Source organism: Chiloscyllium punctatum, chromosome 1 (genome assembly GCF_047496795.1).
Source record: "Chiloscyllium punctatum isolate Juve2018m chromosome 1, sChiPun1.3, whole genome shotgun sequence".
Lineage (NCBI taxonomy): Eukaryota > Metazoa > Chordata > Chondrichthyes > Orectolobiformes > Hemiscylliidae > Chiloscyllium > Chiloscyllium punctatum.
Window position 1 is genome coordinate 132,795,273 of NC_092739.1, and position 20,231 is coordinate 132,815,503.

At 41.9% G+C, this 20,231-nt stretch overlaps 1 protein-coding gene across 1 annotated transcript in view; it reads right to left on the reverse strand.

The window, feature by feature from the left end:
• The window catches only part of me2 (malic enzyme 2, NAD(+)-dependent, mitochondrial), a 99,298-nt gene that overhangs the window by 20,543 nt on the left and 58,524 nt on the right, over positions 1–20,231 (reverse strand). The window contains exons 10-12 of the mRNA XM_072574281.1: positions 15,960–16,073; positions 12,103–12,217; positions 7,626–7,768 (exon numbers count right to left, since the gene is read on the reverse strand). Of these exons, the coding sequence (XP_072430382.1) occupies positions 7,626–7,768; positions 12,103–12,217; positions 15,960–16,073 (372 nt within the window). The remainder of the gene's footprint in view (positions 1–7,625; positions 7,769–12,102; positions 12,218–15,959; positions 16,074–20,231) is intronic.

Below are 20,231 nucleotides of genomic sequence, written 5' to 3' on the forward strand. Positions count from 1 at the left end.
GCATTCACATTAGCCAAGTATCAATTTGTTAACGGAAAATAATTATTCAATAACCTGAAATGGGTCCCCCGAGGGTTTGATTTTGGGACCATTGATTGTTGTTTATAGTTGACTGAATTGTTTAGGCAGTACAATGTAGAAGTTTGTGGATTATATAAAACTTGATAATGTCATAAATAGTGAACAGAGTAATAAACTTCAAGAATTCAAAGTAGGTTGAACTTGGCAGATACAATTTAGTTAAAATGTGTGACTGTCTTCATATTAATAACCACCTTGGCAAGGAAGGAATGAGAGGGGAATTGCAGAGATACTTTCAGCAGCTAACATAGTCTCTAGAGTTTCTCCATTCACAAGTAAAGCTCGCCTTTGGCCCACTGCCACCCCTCCACAACCTGATCCAACAGATTCAATCAGCTCCCCTGGTCATGAGCACGAAGAAACTCAACAGTGAAGAGGAGGTTGGTGTGCTTTTTGTCAGTAGCCTTCCTATGGACATTAAACAAAGTAAGCTTTACCTTGCCTTTCAATTATTTAAGGTATATGAAGGATCACTGATCAAGCCAACATCACAACAGCCAGCAGATTTTATTCATTTAACAGCAGAGCAGGAGCAGAAGCAGCAAAGAATGCTGCATTCACCCAGCCTGCTGCTACACACTCTGATGTGCTGGTAACCTCCATCTGAAGCAATGCTTGAAAGAATGGACGTCTTGTTAGGTTAAGTATTTAACTGCCATTATCCAAGAATTCATATTTCTCCATGGAGTGATACACAAGGACAGACTGAATTTTGTTTTCAGGTTGGACTTTAATCAAGATGATTTTGGAGAATGGCTCATTTCAATTCAACTTGGAGGGGATGGAGTGGTCACTAAGGACTGTAGATTTAATAACTTTACTGGTGATTTTTTTTCCACATGGGCGAATTCTTCAAACTTCGATTACTGTAACGGACTAGGAATTTTTTGCCCATAGGTGTTCAAAATTTGAGAGAAGATTTGTAGCTCGGGTGCTCGTTGTTGTGGTTCTGTTTGCCGAGCTGGGAATTTGTGTTGCAGACATTTCGTTCCTGTCTAGGTCACATCCTCAGTGCTTGGGAGCCTCCTGTGAAGCGCTAGGAATTTTTGTTGTTATAATCTTGTATGCGGTGTGTCAATAACTTGCTTAAACATTGGCTTATGAAAGCTGGTAGTGGCATTGGTTATCATGAAACGATAAAAGGAATGAGAATATGTATGGGTATAAGCAGGCAGGGAAAGGGTTAAGTTCGGAGTTTTGTTGAAACAAGAGGCTCAGTTGTGCATAACTCAGATCAGATAAGAATTTGCAGTTAACAATGTGTTGCTGGAGGCAAGGTTAATGGGTTAACAAGGTGGAAAAGCAGTCATTATGTAAAGCCATTTAACAACTTGAGGTAGCAGTCAGTACAGGAGGTCAGTTTAACAAGGTGAAAAGTATTAATTATGTGAAGTCAGTTATTCATTGTGTAAGAACAGATAGCTTAATCTTTACTGTTGATGTTTGCTGATTGTAATGGTCACCCAATTAATATGTAATTTGCCTTATCTGGATGCTCCTCACTGTAAAATGACAATATAGTTCATTGAGAAACAGCTTTTCCAGAGAAGACCACGAACTTATGTCCTTGCGCACATGGGTGATAGTTCCCTCTCTTCCCCGCACCACCTCCCCCTCCCTCCACCAAGGGCCTGGAATAAACATGAAGGTAAAACTACCGTGTCTGAGAGTTTTGCTTCAACTGAAGGGGGGAAACAGAACGACAAACACTTTCCTGAAAGGTTGTTTTGTTAGTATGCCACTAAAAATCACATAACTACACCTGAAGTAAATCTCCAGCCTTGGAAAACTATTTGGATATTTGGGGAATGTCAACACTTCCATCATTATGAAATATAGAATACTTTGAATATTTTAAGAACATCAGAAATAGATCCATTAGCCTGCTCTGCCATTTCATAAAACCGCTGACGTTCTAATGTGGCCTTCATGCCACTTTCCCATCATGGGAAACTAGATTCCCTTGTAAACAAAAGTCTGTCTAACTTAGTTTTCAAGTTCATATTTCAACCTCAAATTCATATTTTCCCAATAATTCATTTCATTTAATATTTTGCAAGTAAAAAAAAACAAGTATATTTTACAAGTATTAAACCATCTGTGGATGCCGGAGATATGAAATAGAAACAGAAATAGCTACCAAAACTCAGGTCTGGCAGCACCTTTGGGAAGAAAGCAGAGTTAACATTTCGAGTCTGGCAATGCTTCATCAGAACTGATAGCAACTAGGAAAAACTGGATACTTAAATAGATCATGAGGTTTGGCTGTGCTGAAAAGCAACTAATGTTATAATAGAAACAAAAACTGCTAGAAGAATGTAGCAGGTCTGGTAGCATCTGTGGAGACAAAAGCAGTGTTAATGTTTCAGATCCTGTGACATTTCTTCAGACTTGCTGAGTTTTTCCAGCAGTTTGTTTTTGTTTCTGATTTCCAGCATCCATAATTCTTTGGGTTTCTTCCATGTTGTAACAGGATTGGGTAAAAAACAAGGATGGATGGAATCAGGTTCAAAAGTTGAGAACTGTATGTTGAGTCCCAGAGGTTACAGGGTCCCCAAGCAGAAAATGAGATATACATTTTACTTCCTAGTTCAGTAACTATAAGAATAACAATTTGGTTAACTCTTTACACTGCTTAATGATATCACTGTTGCTCTATGGTGGATGATCTCCTCGATTTTGGTGTAAAACTTTACATCAACATTGGGAACGATTATGCCCAAGTCAGAGATTGTTAGATCTTTGCAACTTTGTTCAAGAATAGCAGCAAGCAACATTACTTCACTGCTGAAACAAAACTTGGGCCATTATTTAATCAAGAAAAATAAGCCATTTGTGCAGCAACATAATATGGTCATTATTTTGTATTATAAGAAAATCAGTTGTACTGATTGAACTAAGTGGGTTCGAGCATACTATTTTTCTATAGGTTCACTTGCTTCATTTCTGGCATTGACTTACTATGTGCTTTCTCAACACACTTTCAAAAGAATTGAAGGTACATACAAAACCTTCCGTGTTTGACACAAATATTCAGTCAGAACAGGTAGAGAAACAACTGATACATCCTGGATTATCATAAAATACCTACAGCCCTTTGGCCTGACAAGTCCACACCAACCCTCCGAAGAGTAACCCCACCCAGACCCATTCCCCTAACCTATTATCCCAGATTTATCCCTAACTAATGCACCACACCTATACATCCCTGAACACAATTACAATTTAGCATGGCCAATTCACCTAACTTACACATCTTCTGGATTGTGGGAGGAAACCAGAGCACTTGGAGCAATGTCCAAACTCCACACAGGCAGTCGCTGTGGCTGGAATCGAACACGGGTCCCTGGCGCTTTGAGGCAGCAGTGATAACCATTGCACCACCGTGCTGCCCCAATAAGCCATCCTCCAGTCCTCTGTCACTTTCCCTGTGGTCATCGAGGAATTAGAAACTAGTGTCAGAGCCCTGGCAATTTCCCCCATTGCCTCCCACGGCAGTCTGGGATGAAGTTCATTTGGGTCAGGGGATTCATCTGGTTTTAAGCCTGACAGAGCTTCCAATACCTCCCCACTTCCTCTATCAAACTGCAAGTTCCTCACAGTCCCTTTTCCTGAATTTCCTCCTTTCTCCTTTTCCACAGTAAAGACTGAAGTGAAGTATTCATTTAACACCTTTCCAATATCCTGCAGCTTCATATATTGGGTGCTCCCTTGTCCCTAATAGGCCAAATTCTTTCCCTGGTTCACCTTTTCCTTTAAGTGTATTTATTAAATATGTTAGGATTCTCACTAATCTTGATCGCACATTCTTTCTCATGTTCCATCTTTGCTCTTCTAAATGCTTTTTGAAATTTCCTTCCTGCGGTTCCAATAGCCCTCTAGGGACGCAGTCGAATTGCTTCTTTTGGATTTGCTAAAAGCCCTACTGTTCTTCCTCATCCAGCCCTGAATTGTCCTGACATCCAGTGTTCTGTTTACTTATTACCCCTATATTTTCCTCTCAAGGGTAGATGTTGGAGCTGTATTCTCTCCAGCTCCTTTCTGAATGGCCCTGTTGCAACACTGTAGAGACTTACCCACAAAGAGCTGTTCCCAATCCACTGTGGCCACAAACAGCCTTCAACCAATCCCAAGTCATCTTTGCACGGCAACATTTTCCCCTGTCCTGAATAAATGTGCTGTGTTGTGGATTGCGATCACTAAAATGTTCTCTCACTGCTACATCGAATACTTGTCTGATTTCTTTCTCCAAAACCAGATCCAGCACTGCACCGTTCTTTGTTGGGCTTTCGACTATTAATGCAAGAAACTCCCTTGGAGACATTTGAAGAAATCCATACCCCCTGAGCCCTGAACGTCCATTCTCTTCTTTCCCCTAGTCCTTTGAGTAGCAGTGTGACCACCTCTCCACGGAACTCCAAGCCTTGTGGATGTGCCGGTGTCTCCACCTGCTGCTCAAGCTCAGAGACCTGGAACTCCAGATTCTGCAGCTGGGAGCCCTTCATGGACACGTGGTTATCTTGGATACTGACAGCATCCAGGAATCCCCAATGTTATGAAAAGGTTAACTAAGTTCCCTCTGCTCAATCTCAGTCCAGATAAGAAAGCATTTCCATTAATTGTTAGGTGCTCAGTACTTGATTATGTTATCAAATGGTCTGATTATTGAGAAACACAGACACACCCTAAAATATAAGAAACATAAACCACTTGCATAAGTGACAGGCAGTGATGTAAATCCAAGGCAAGACAATCAACCACAGTTACTTGGGAAACTTTAGTTATCTAACATCTGTAGTGCAAGAAGTTGCAAAATATTTTACGGAAATCATGTAAAGCAAAACTCAAGATGTAAGGATTTAGGGTAGATGACCAACTCTTTAAAAGGAGTTAAGTGGAGGAGAAGTGGATAGATCCTTGGAGGAAGTTCCAGAGCTTAAATCTTTTGCAGCTCAATACACAAAACCTATGGAGGAGTGGTTAATATCCAGGATACTCAAGATTTATAAGAAGTATTTAAACAGCTTACATGTGTCAAAGGCTTGAGAGACTGAAGGAGATTACAGAGATAGGGAAGAGTGAGGCACTCTTCAAGCAGGAGTCAGGCGAGTAGGTTAGCAAGTATCAGGTCCCTGGGTGATTTCTCAGTAAAGACATCAAAAGAAGGAGCTAATTTGACTGCACCATTTCAAAGGTCAACTTGAGCACAAGATGAAGCCCATTAAGACATGCAAGGAAATTCTTCCATTAAGCTTTGGATTCAAATATAGAAAACATAACATCTGATATCCATCTACATGGTACTCGTCCTGCCAAAAAGCAGATAAATATTATTACACTGCTAAACCAGCAGATATGGAAGCATTTAATAATTCTGGGAACACAGTTTGGTTATTTTAAATCTGGTATTACTCAACATGGTCATGGAGGTGATACCAAAATATTTGTCACACAAAAAGGACAAATATAAATAAGTAGGACAATTTACATTTTAATTACAGGATTTGATTATATGCTTAAATCCCTGGAGCAGGGTTTGTGTATATATAGAACATAGAAGAATACAGCGCCGTACAGGCCCTTTGGGCCCTTGATGTTGCGCCAATCCAAGCCCACCCAACCTACACTAGCCCACTATCCTCCATATGCCTATCCAATGCCCGCTTAAATGCCCATAAAGAGGGAGAGTCCACCACTGCTACTGGCAGGGCATTCCATGAACTCACGACTCGCTGAGTAAAGAACCTACTCCTAACATCTGTCCTATACCTACCACCCCTTAATTTAAAGCTGTGTCCCCTAGTAACAGCTGACTCCATATGTGGAAAAAGGTTCTCACTGTCAACCCTATCTAAACCCCTAATCATCTTGTACACCTCTATCGAGTCACCCCTAAACCTCCTTTTCTCCAATGAAAACAACCCCAAGTGCCTCAGCCTTTCCTCATACGATCTTCCTACCATACCAGGCAACATCCTGGTAAACCTCCTCTGCACCTGTTCCAGTGCCTCCACATCCTTCCTATAGTATGGCGACCAAAACTGCACACAATACTCCAGATGAGGCCGCACCAGAGTCTTATACAACAGCAACATGACCTCAGGACTCCGGAACTCAATTCCTCTACCAACAAAAGCCAGTACGCCATATGCCTTCTTCACCGCACTATTTACCTGGATGGCAACTTTCAAAGATCTGTGTACATGGACACCAAGATCCCTCTGCTCATCCACACTAAGTATCCGACCATTAGCCCAGTACCCCATCTTTTTGTTATTCATACCAAAGTGAATCACCTCACACTTACCCACATTGAACTCCATTTGCCATCTTTCTGCCCAGCTCTGCAGCTTATCTATATCCCGCTGTAACCTGACACATCCTTCCTCACGGTCAACAACTCCACCGACTTTTGTATCATCCGCAAACTTGCTCACCCAACCTTCTAGCCCCTCCTCCAGGTAATTTATAAAAATGACAAACAGCAATGGCCCCAAAACAGATCCTTGCGGAACACCGCTAGTAACGGCAGTCCAAGATGAACCTTTACCATCAACTGCTACCCTCTGTTTTCTTCCAGCCAGCCAATTCCTAATCCAAACCTCCAACTCACCCTCAATGCCATATCTCCATATATTTTGCAGTAGCCTACCACGGGGAACCTTATCAAACGCCTTACTAAAATCCATATACACCACATCTACCGCTTTACCCTCATCAACCTCCTTCGTCACCTTCTCAAGGAATTCAATAAGGTTTGAGGCACGACCTGCCCTTCACAAAACCATGCTGACTATCCTTGATCACATTATTCCTATCCAGATGTTCATAAATCCTATCCCTTACAATTCTCTCTAAGACTTTGCCGACAACAGAAGTGAGACTCACCGGCCTATAGTTACTAGGATTATCCCTACTCCCCTTCTTGAACAAGGGAACCACATTTGCTAGCCTCTATATAGAAATTAGAGGAGAAAATGTATGTCATTTGATTAAACAACTGAAAATCATAGATGGCATAAACTGTATTTCCTTCCATCAACCTCGACTCAAGAGAAGACACTTATCATATGGGGTTAAAAATTTAGTGTTCTGTCAGCTGTGGCTCAGGTTGCAGTACACCTGGCCTCAGAAACACAAAGTCCTGGGTTGAAGTCCCAATCCAGGATTTGAGCATAAGTGTCAAAATTGAGATTCCAGTGAACCATTCTACTTTGAAAGTGCCAAAATTCCTTCTTTCCTCAGGTGAATGTGAAAAATTGTAAAAGCATGGCACGAATATTAAAGAAGCAGAGTGGAGTTATTCTTGTTTTGGCCATTACGTACCCCTCAACCAATACCATAAAAACACATTATCTGGTCACCATTACATTGCTACATGCAAATTGTCTGCTATTTCCTGCATTACAATAGTGACTGCACTTCAAATATACTTATTTCATTGCAAAAGTCTTCAAGACTCCTGGGGGCATTAAAAAAAACACAACATCAAATGTAAGCCTTTTTATTTGGAAGGCAAATGAGGGAAGAGTTGTCCACAATACCTCAGTTAAATTGTATGCATCCTCGGCAGTACATTCAGCTTTATCTGTCGGATTACTTAGTGCAAAAATTATAGGGCGTTCATTCATCCTTCCCATAGCATTAATCACTTCTTTGCTGAACAGTCTCCCAGCACCTGCTACCCCTGCCAAAAACAAATTGAACTGAAGTCAACCTTTGTTGAGAGTTGCAGGGAGAGGGGTGGGGCATGGGGAGAAAGGCGAGACAGAAGGGCGGGGAAGAGGAAAGGGAGAGAACAGGCTCATACTTTGACTAGAAACATTAATAATTTATAAAATACTTACTAACTTCACTTATGTCTTTTTAGTTTACACTGTCAATTTCAAACATTTTCACTGTCTTTACTGAAATGGTTGAAATCAGGATCAATGCAAGATTTAACATTTCTTCTATTTTACCAAGTCACTATAATTTTTGAATTTTTTTTGTCAGAATTTAAAGTCCTTTTTTTTTCCATAGAAAGATTTACACTCATACAGAAGATGAAATACAGAACTTATATACAGGAAGGAGATCTTGTAAATTTTAAAATCAGTTTCCAAAGGTTATCAGAGGATGCCTCCAATGTTTAAATGCAGCTTAAGTATTTATTCTTAATAAATTATATGTTTCCTGCTGAAGCAGAACATTTTAAATAATATCCCAAACACCAACTGATCCCAGATGCAGTTTTAGCATTTGGAGGATATTAATATTCTTACTCATAAGTTATTTCACAAGAAAACAGACATGAATAGCTTTCAAAAAGAATTGTATACATGATCATTAATGTTAATAATACTTACACAGATACTAGTCATGATTTGGAGATGCTGGTGTTGTACTGGCATGGATAAAGTTAAAAATCTCAACATTAGATTATAGTCCAATAGGTTGATTTGGAAGCACTAGCTTTCGAGGCACTGCCTCTTCATCAGGTGGTTGTGGAGTAGGACCAGAAGACAGCATAAAAGGTTACAGTATCACAGAGCTGTAATGATATGTTAAACAAACTTAGATTAAGTTTTGCATCTTTTAGGATAGGATATGCTGGTTTAGGCTCTTTAATATGTAAAAGTAAAAACTCCTTTTAAGTTACATTTTCAAGGTCACTTCAGTTTATCTAACAATTGGTGTTATCTTAGCTCAGACAACATATTAGAAGATGTGAACTTAAAGTCAGAGGCAATGTTGAGTCAGTTTTATTTGTAAAGTGGGATTTTCAGAATCTACATGGATTTACACAGTTCTTGGGCAAAATACAATGTAATTCAGCAACTACAGATCCACCCCATAAATTTACATGCGGGCGTGTGCAGGGGAGAGACAGAGTGAGCGTGTGCATGTGGGTGTGAGTGCACGTGAAAAGGAGTGCGAGTGAGTGAGCGAGCAAGCGAAAGCTTGGTTGGGGATATAAGCCTGTGAGAGGATGCATGCGTGTGAGCGCGGCAAGTGCATGTGTGTGCACATGAGTGCCTGTGTATGACAGATTGCATGTGCGCGAGAGACAGAAAGGGAAGACAGACAGAGAAAAAAGTGCAGTGGAGTCACCTGTAGTGTGACATGAACCCAAAAGGTCCCAATTAAGGCCATCTCCATGGGTATTAAACTTGTCTATCAGCCTCTGCTAAGCCACTTTGCGTAGTTGCTTGTCCCGAAGTCCACTTTGAAGGACGGTCACCGGAAGGTCTGAGGCCAAATGTCTCCGACTGCTGAAGTGTTTCCCAACTGGAAGGGAACATTCCTATCTAGTGATTGTTGCACGGTGTCCATTCATCCGTTGTTTAGTGTCTGCTCGGTCTTGCCAATGGACCAAGGCTCAGGGCATCCCTGTCTGCAGTGTATGAGATTGACAATGTTGGCCAAGTCACACGAATACTTGCTGCGTAGATAGTGGGAGGTGTTGCCATATTAATGGCGACATCTATGTCAGTGTCGACATGAAAGCCACCATTACACGTGGGGACAACTCCCACCATGGATGCTGCAGGTACTCATGTTGCTCGGCCAACATTGTCTGTCTCATATACTGCAGACAGGGATGCCCTGAGCCTTGGTCCATTGGCAAGACCGAGCAGACACTACAACTGATGAATGGACACAGTGCAACGATCACCAGGTAGCAGTGTTCCCTCCCAGTCGGAAACACTTTAGCGGTCCACGACATTCGGCCTCGGACCTTCCGGTGACTGTCCTCCAAAGTGGACTTTGGGACAAGCAACAATGCAAAGTGGCTGAGCAGAGGCCAATAGCCAAGTTTGATACCCACGGGAATGGCCTCGTGGATGGAATCATGTCATACTACAGGTGATTCCACTGCACTATGCACACACACACTCACTCTCACATACACAGTCCTACATATTTACACAGGCAGACCCTCTCACATGCTCTCTCATGCGCGCACACACCCTCACAGCCTTATACCCAATCACACACTTGACCAAGCTTACACATACTTAAAAATCACATAAAACCAGGTCATAGTCCAACAGGTTTATTTGGAAGCACTAGATTTCAGAGTACTGCTCCTTCATCAGATCGTTATGGAGTATAAGATCGTAAGACACAGAATTTATAACAAAAGTTTACAGTGTGAAGTAACTGAAATTATATATTGAAAAAGACCTGGATTGTTTGTCAAGTCTCTCATCTTTTAGAATGAGAGACTTAACAACGTCTTTCAGTTCTTTCATATGTAAATTGCAGAACTTTTTTAAAGAACTGAAACCAACATGTTCATTCTAAAAAGATGAGACTCAACAAACAATCCAGGTCTTTTCCAATCAGTTACATCATACTGCAAACTTTTGCGATGAATTCTGTGTCTTACGATCTTATACTCCACAACCACCTGATGAAGGAGCAGCTTTTAAATAAACCTGTTGGACTATAACCTGGTTATAGAGTCATAGAGATGTACAGCATGGAAACAGACCCTTCGGTCCAACCCGTCCATGCCGACCAGATATCCCAACCCAATCTAGTCCACCTGCCAGCACCCAGTCCATATCCCTCCAAACCCTTCCTATTCATATACCAATCCAAATGCCTCTTAAATGTTGCAATTGTACCAGCATCCACCACAACCTCTGGGAACTCATTCCATACATGTACCACCCTCTGCGTGAAAAAGTTGCCCCTTAGGTCTCTTTTATATCTTTCCCCTCTCACCCTAAACCTATGCCCTCTAGTTCTGGACTCCCCAACTGTTGAGATTTTTTTAAACTTTGTACACCCCAGACCAACACCGGCATCTCCAAATCATGACTACACATACATACACACTTTCACATGCACTCATACCCACATGCACACACTTACTGTCTCTCTTGCACACGCGCACATAAATCTACGGGATGGATTTGTAGTTGCTGAATTACATTTTATTTTGCTCAAAAACTGCATAAATCTACATACATTCTGAAAGTCCCACCTTACAAATAAAACTGACTCAACATTGGGATAGACTTTAAGTTCACACCTTTAACACATTAGGCAAAAGTGAGGACTGCAGATGCTGGATATCAGAGTCTAGATTAGAGTGGTGCTGGATTTTCCTGCTCCTTGGATCTGCCTGACCTGCTGTGCTTTTCCAGCACCACACTAATCTAAACCTTTAACACACAACCTAACAATAGGTGCTATTTTAGCTCAGACTAACTGAAGCCATCTTGAGAATGTAATTTAAAAGGAGTTCTCAAATTTATGTATTAAAGAGCCTAAACCAGGATATCCCACCCTAAAAAAGATGCAAGACTTAATCTAAGTTTGTTTAATATATCACCACAACTCTGTAACCACTGTAACCTTTAGGCTACAAATTCTGTCTTTTGGTCCTGCTCCATAACCACCTGAAGAGCAAATAAACCAATAAACAGGACTATAGCCTGGTGTTGTGATTTTTAACTTTGTACACATTTACAGGAAGACAATTATGGTTTTTAAAAAAAAACTGAGTGGAAGATTTATAAAAAGTTTTTTTTTTAGGAAAAGAAAATGAACAAGTTTTAAAGAAATGGACAAGAATGAAAAGAGTGATCGTGGTCCTTTGAGAGGGATCCAGGGCGGGTGTGGGAAACAAGAAACAAATCAAAGCTGACATTGTGAAAATGGGTAAAAAGCTACAGAAGCGAAAAGCTGACTGGAAATTCCAATTGAGTTATAGGAAACAAAGTCATAGACTTGGAAGTTCACAATACTTTCAAAATCTTCAGAGAAGACAGATATTGGAGATAATATGGATGAATGTATGGATTATCAATTGAGCAAATATACATATATGCTTACAACAAAAAAAACTTGTGATTGCTGCAGTTCACAATCCCCAAGAGCATTGTATTGCTATTCAACATTGAGATTGTATCTAGTGTTAAAAAAAATCCTCAATACACTTTCACAAGTACCATTTGAAATTAAATCTATGGAATAGCAAATGAAGCCATTTCCATACATTTTGTTGTAGCTTTTACCACTTACCAATGATAGCAGTGGGCTGTAAAGTATTAACTGCATCCAGAAACGTCTCAATTTTCTGATCAGGTGCGGTGTGGACATATGGTTGTTGGTGCTTGTCAGTTGGCTCTGATCGACCCTATAGTCCAAAGCAGCACTCTTAAAATTTAACTGCAACATTCATACTCAGTTAATTGACAACTGAAAAAGACTGAAAGGTTTCTTCCTAAATAAATATAAGCTACATGCTTATCTTTCTCCACTGGAGTTTCTAAAGTCATACACCATCAGAAATCCAGAAAATGATAAATAAGTATTTGACAACTTACATATAACAGCCAATGTAATTCCAACTGTTTTGAGATATTTCAGGACAGGATAGGTATCAGCTGCTTTTTGAGAACAGGCTCTAGTGGCATTTCTGCACTAACTACCTCGTATGATGAACTGGAAATTCAGGTAGTTGATCTTCATATGGAAATTATAAAACAAAGTTACCTATGCTATTCCAGAAACTACAGAAACAGGCATTAAATGTAAACACTTGAAATAACTGACTGCAACTTTCACTGCACATTTGACAACTGCATGGAATTCAGAGGGAGTGTAACAGATTATTAACTGGTTTCATTTTCTAATGAAACAACAAACTTGAGTACAAATTCATTTTTCCTTCTTAGAAATTTGTTCACAGACAATCTAATCAGGATGGAATAATTTCTCTCTCAATGCTTTCAACTACTGAACTGATTTTATAATCTAACTTCCTTCACTTGAAGAAATCATGTTAACTCAAGTTATAGACTACTTTGATTATGAATTCTTTCAGAACTTCCAACATACAGTTTTGAGGTGTTACACTGGTATTTTCGGTTGCCTCTCAAACTATTTTTTTGGAGATTGTTAAACATTTTAAATATCCAGGATAACAAATGGATCACCGGCTTTGAGGTTACTTTTGCATAAGATATCATTAACTTACTTTGAAAGAAATATGGTGGTACATAATTGGCATTCAAATGCATTGACTTTCAGCTTTGAATGTAAGAACAAAGGAAATAAGAGTAGACTACTGACCCCCTCAAATCTGTGTTATCATACCATAAGATCATGGCTATCTGACGCAAGCCTCAAATTTTCTTTCATGTCAGCTCATCATAGCACCCCTTTAAATGCTTTTAGCAATGTAGCCTCCATTCCTCTCTGGTGTAGAAAATCCCAGGCAGTGACAACCCTCAGGGAGAAGAAATTATTTAGTATGTTGTAAATCCACATTCCCTTATTCTGCAAATATGTCCCGCTACTCAGACTCCCCGTAATTTCTCAGAGTTTCACCAGAAGACCACGAGACCTAGAAGCTGATATGCGTCATTCGGCTATGGAGTCTGCTCCACCATTTGACCACAGCCGACATATTTCTCAACTCCATTTCTCCTGCCTTCTCCCAGTGACTCTTGATCCTCATACCAGTCAAGAACCTATTTCTGTCTTAAATATACTCGATGAATTGGCCTCTCTAGCTTTCTGCAACAATGCGTTCCACAGATTCATCACCATCTGACTAAAGAAATCCCTCCTCACCTCAACTCTAACAGGTCATCCCTTCGCTCTGAGGCCGAGTCCTCAGGTCCTCGCCTCTCCTACCAGTGGAGACAAGCCCTTCACCCCCAGTATCATGCTTGTAAATCCCCTGTGGACCCCTTTCAACACCAGCAGATCCTTAGACATGGGGCCCAAAACCATTTACAGTATTTCAAAAACGAAGTGACCAACATTTTATACCTCAGCAGTACTTTTCTGCTCTTGTATTCTAATGCTCCTAAAATGAATGCTAAAATTGCATTTGCCTTCCTAATCTTAAGTAGTAAGTGTAACATAATGGCTCAGTGGTCAGCACTGCTGCACAGAGCCAGGGACCCAGGTTCAATTCCAGCCACGAGTGACTGAGTGGACTTTGCATATTCTGTGTCTATGTGGGTTTCCTCTGGGTGCTCAGTTTTCCTCCCACAGGCCTCACCTTCACATCCAAAGATGTGCAGGTTAGGCCAATTGGCCATGCTAAATTGCCCAATAGTGTCTAGGGATGTTCAGATTAGGTGGATTAGCCATGGTGATTCAGGGATTATAGAAATAGGGTGAGTGAGATGCTCTTCAGAGGTCCTCAACACTACCTCCACCTATCTTTAGGCAGCTTCAGTATGACAATAGTATGACAGTTCCAATGCCAATCATTAATGTATAATGTGATTAGTTGTGATTCCCAACAAGGACTCTGCGGAACTCCACTAGTCACTGGCTATCATCCTGAAAATATATATATCTCCTATCTCCCTACTCTATCTTCTGCTGGTCAGCCAATCCTCTATCCATGACCAAAGTCAGGCTAACCGACCTGTAGTTGACATCTTCTGCCTCCCTCCCTTCTGAAACAGGGTGTTGCATTCTGATTTCCACAACATCATAGTTGGCAATTTCGATCTACATTACAAGCTAATTTAGCTTGTTTCATACACTGTATGCATTTAAGTTCAACACTTTCTGTCCTGCACTGACTGCCTTCTTTCTCATAGCTGCCCCCAAAGTCAGATTCCTGACTTTTCCCATTCCCTGTCCTATTACTTGTCCTAGAAACTTTAAGGTCTGCAGAGTTCCCTATCCTTTAACTTTATCCAAAACTTTCTACGCTGCTGAATGCACCACCATCACAGATTTAGTTTCAAGCCCTACCCACAGCCCTAGTGATATGAAATGGAGTCCATCCTATCAGAACAGCTTCATCCTTTCCCAGTACGGGTACCAACATTCCATGAATTTGAATCAGTTTCTCCCACACCAATCTTTAACTACACAGTAATCGCTTGAATCTTGTTGACCCTGCGCAAATTTGCTCATGGTTGAGGGATTATTCCAAAAATTACTACCTTTTTGGTTCTGCTTTTCAATTTAGCCCCTAGCCACTAAAATTACCTTTGCAGAACCTTCCTTCTTTTTTCTTGTATCATTGGTACCTACATGGATCACAGCAACTGGATTTTCCCCCTTCTCCTCAAAGTTTCTCTGCAGTGCAGATTGGATACCCTGAGCCTGCGTACCTAACAGGCCACAAAGCCTTTGGGACACTCAATCCCGGCCAAGAGGGAAGTGTCTATTTCCCTGACTATACTAGCTCAGATTATAACCACATCTCTCTTTTCTTCTCTCCAGGTTGAATGGCTCCCTGTACCATGGTAATATGGCCAGTTTACCGATCCTTTCTACAGCCTCCATTCTCATCTACACAGGGAGCAAGAATCTTAAATCTGTTAGACAAGTTCAAGGGTTAAGGTTCTTTCTGGTCTACCTCCTGTATCCCTGTTCCTGCCTTACTTGTCGCCACACCCTCCAGTCCCTGACCACTGATCAAATTTAAGGTAGTTAATGTAAAGGGCATGACTGTCCCCTGAAACACAGATTCCAGGTAACTCTCTCCCTCCATGGTGTGTTACAACGTTTGAAGCTCAGACTCCACTCATCAACTCAAAGTCAAGAGTTCCTCAAGCAACCAGCACTTGCTACAGAGGTGGTCACTATAAACCACAACAAGATCTAACAGCTCCCACATCATTGTGAGACAACACATTGTCTGGCCCAGCACCTCTCATTTCATTACTTAGTTTTCAATTTAATTTTTAAAAATTTTGTACTAGCCTTCATGCGAAATGTACAAAATTTGCAATTTAGACTTAATGAAGGAAAACATGTATGTGCATAGTTGCAGTTCCAGGAGATCTAGATTTTCCAGCCTCTGGAAAGTTAGGAATCCACTTGGATGTCCCAGTTGCATATCTAGTTGCTTGTTCAGGAAGTTTGTCACAGAGGTAAATGTGAGCTCTCTTGCTCACCTGATAAAGTAAGCCATATTTGTCAAACATCCATATTTTCTTCTGAGCTTCCTCTTCTGATATTCCAGTTTCTTTCATGGCCAGCACAATCAAATCAGCAATTCCCAGGGCTGCCTGCAGAAAACAATACAGAGCAAAGAGTCACTTGAATTGATTTGTAAAATCATAAGACATTTACAACTATTCCTACTTCAAAATTTCATAAACTGCAAAGAACTTCAGTTACCTGGATAAAATTGGAGAAGTTAGCGTGAAGGAGAAAAAGTTCACACAGTCTTTCAATAGAGGCATTCAAATAGAGGAAGTGACGAGGACCAGAGGGGCAGCCGGGAAGGAAAGCAGTGACCATATATATCAGCAAGGCGGCTAAACCAGAGACTCTACAACTGTAGTGTCTCCCACCCGCCCTCCTTCTCTAACCTAGTTAATAAGGTAAGGTTCATTCTAAACTTCCTCTATTGAATAGAAGTTTGTTATTAATTTTATAGCAACTTGAGTTAAGCTTTCTACTTTAGTACTGAGTGGGTGTTCAGATAAGTGGGGTATGGATGCTAGGGTAGTTGCTTGCTCCTCCTGCAGAATGTGGCAGGCTGGCTACATCTGCGGGAAGTGCACCCAACTCCAGATCCTTGAAAACCGCGTTAGGGAATTGGAGCTGGATGGACTACGAATCATTCGGGAGGCTGAGGGGGTAATTGAGAGGAGTTACTGGGAGTTGGTCACTTCTAAGGCTCAGGACAAGGATAGATAGGTTACAGTTAGGGGGAGGAAAGGGGACAGACAGAGAGAGTGTAGAGATCCCCTGTGGACATTCCCCTCAGCAATAAATATACCGTTTTGAATACTGGGGGGCTGACCTACCAAAGGAAAGCCGTAGTAGTCAGTTCTCTGGCACTGAGCCTGACACTGTGGCCAAGAAAGGAAGGGGACAGAATAGAAAAGTACTCATGGTAGATGACTCGATAGATAGGGGAAATCGACAGGAGATTTTTGTGGTCAGGATCGGGATTCCTGGAAGGTATGTTTCCTCCTTGGTGCCACGGTCCGGGACATCTCCGATCAGGTGTATAAGGTTCTAAAAGGCGAAGGTGAACAGCCAAAAATCGTGTTACATATTGGCACTAATGATATAGCCAGAAAAAGGATTGAGGATATATAAAAAGAGATTTCAGGGAGTTAGGGTGGAAGCTGCAAAGCAGGAGGAACAGAGTAGTGTTCTCCAGTTAACTACCGGTGCGATGAGATAGCGAGATGAGGATCAGCTTAACACGTGGCTGCACAGCTGGTGTAGGAGGGAGGGCTTCAGATATGTAGATAATTGGGATGCCTTCTGGGGAAGGCGGGACCTGTACAAGAAGGACGGATTGCATCTGAACTGGAAGGGGACCAATGTCCTGGGTGGAAGGTTTGCTCGAGTATTTCGAGAGGGTTTAAACTAGTATGGCAGGGGGGTGGGAACCTGAGCTGGATACCGGAGGGAAGAGTTGACGCAGATGAGACAACAGCAAAAGGTAGACCAGCTAGTGGGAAGGAACCAAGGGATCAGTTAAAGTGTGTTTCCTCTAATGCAAGGAGTATCAGGAATAAAAGTGATGAACTTAGAGCATGGATCAGTACCTGGTGCTATGATGTTGTGGCCATAACAGAGACATGGGTTTCTCAGGGGCAGGAATGGTTGCTGGATGTTCCAGGGTTTAGACCATTTAAAAAGAATATGGAGGGGAAAAAAAAAGAGGAGGGGGTGTAGCACTACTAATCAGAGAGGGTATCACAGCTACAGAAGCTTCCATTGTCGAGGAAGATCTGCCTACCGAGTCAGTATAGGTGGAAATTAGGAACAGCAAGGGAGCAGTCACCTCGTTAGGGGTTTACTACAGGCCCCCCCAGTAGCAGCAGGGAGATGGAAGAAAGCATAGGTCAGCAGATTTTGGAAAAGTGTGGATGTAGTAGGGTTGTTGTAACGGGTGACTTTAACTTTCCAAAACATTGATTGGAATCTCCATCGAGCAGAAGATTTGAATGGAGCTGTTTTTGTAAGGTGTGTTCAGGATGGTTTCCTAACTCAGTACGTTGACAGGCCGACGAGGGGAGAGGCCATTCTAGACTTGGTGCTCAGAAACGAGCCGGGGCAGGTATCAGATCTTGTGGTGGGAGAGCATTTTCGTAATAGTGACCACAACTGCCTCACATTCTACATAGCTATGAAGAAGGAGAGGATTAGGCAAAATGGGAGGATATTTAATTGGGGAAGAGGAAACTATGATGCGATTAGACAGGAGTTAGGAAGCATGGATTGGGAGCAATTGTTCCATGGTAAAGGCACTATAGACATGTGGAGACTGTTTATGGAACAGTTGTTGCGAGTGATGAATAAATATGTCCCTCTGAGACAGGCAAGAAGGGGTAAGATAAAGGAACCTTGGATGACGAGAGCGGTGAAGCTTCTCGTCAAAAGGAAGGAGGTAGCTTACATAAGGTGGAGGAAGCTAGGGTCAAGCTCAGCTCTAGAAGATTACAGGCAGGCGAGGAAGGAGCTCAAAAATGGTCTGAGGAGAGCCAGGAGGGGGCATGAGAAAGGCTCGGCAGACGGATTAGGGAGAACACAAAGGCATTTTACACTTATGTGAGGAATAAAAGAATGGTCAAAGAAAGAGTAGGGCCGATCAGGGATAGCATAGGGAACTTGTGTGTGGAGTCGGAGGAGATAGGGGAAGCCCTAAATGAGTTTTTTTGCTTCTGTCTTTACGAAGGAAACGAACTTTGTAGTGAATAAAACCTTTGAAGAGCAGGTGTGCATGCTGGAATGGATAGAGATAGAGGAAGCCGATGTGCTGAAACTTTTTTCAAACATTACGATTGACAAGTCGCCAGGCCCGGACCAGATTTGTCCTCGGCTGCTTTGGGAAACGAGAAATGCGATTGCTTCGCCACTTGCGAAGAACTTTGCATCCTCGCTCTCCACTGGAGTCGTACCTGAGGACTGGAGAGAGGCAAATGTAATTCCTCTCTTCATGAAAGGAAATAGGGAAATCCTCAGCAATTACAGACCAGTAAGTCTCACATCAGTCGTCTGCAAGGTGTTAGAAAGGATTCTGAGGGATAGGATTTATGACCAACTGGAAGAGCATGGCTTGATTAAATGCAGTCAACACGGCTTTGAGGGGGGCAGGTCATGCCTCACAAATCTTATAGAGTTCTTCAAGGATGTGACCAGAAAAGTTGATGAGGGTCAAGCTGTGGATGTGGTGTATATGGATTTCAGCAAGGCATTTGATAAAGTTCCCCATGGTAGGCTCATTCAGAAGGTCAGGAGGAATCGGATACAGGGGAACCTAGCTGACTGGATACAGAATTGGCTGGCCAACAGAAGACAGCGAGTGGTAGTAGAAGGAAAATATTCTGCCTGGAAGATAGTGGTGAGTGGTGTTCCACAGGACTCTGTCCTTGGGCCTCTACTGTTTGTAATTTTTATTAATGACTTGGATGAGGGGATTGAAGGATGGGTCAGCAAGTTTGCAGATGACACAAAGGTTGGAGGGGTCGTTGACAGTATAGAGGGCTGTTGTAGGCTGCAGCGGGACATTGACAGGATGCAGAGATGGACTGAGAGGTGGCAGATGGAGTTCAACCTGGATAAATGCGAGGTGATGCATTTTGGAAGGTCGAATTTAAAAGCTGAGTACAGGATTAAGGATAGGATTCTTGGCATTGTGGAGGAACAGAGGGATCTTGGTGTGCAGGTACAAAGATCCCTTAAAATGGCCACCCGAGTGAACAGGGTTGTTAAGAAAGCATATGGTGTTTTGGCTTTCATTAACAGGGGGATTGAGTTTAAGAGTTGTGAGATCTTGTTTCTATAAAACTTTGGTTAGACCGCACTTGGAATATTGCGTCCAGTTCTGGTCGCCCTGTTATGGGAAGGATGTGGATGCTTTGGAGAGGGTTCAGAGGACGTTTACCATTCCTTACCTGGACTGGAAGGCTTATCTTATGGAGAGGTTGACTGGGCTTGGACATTTTGCATTGGGGAGGACAAGACCTAATTGAGGTATACAAGATAATGAGAGGCATAGATAGAGTCAATAGGCAGAGACATTTGCCAGGATAGAAATGGCTAACACGAGGGGTCATAGTTTTAAGCTGGTTGGAGGAAAATGTAGAGGAGATGTCAGAGGCGGGCTCTTTACTCAGAGATTTGAAAGAGCATGGAATGCATTGCCAGCAGCAGTTGTGGAAGCAAGGTCATTGGGGACATTTAAGAGACTGCTGGAC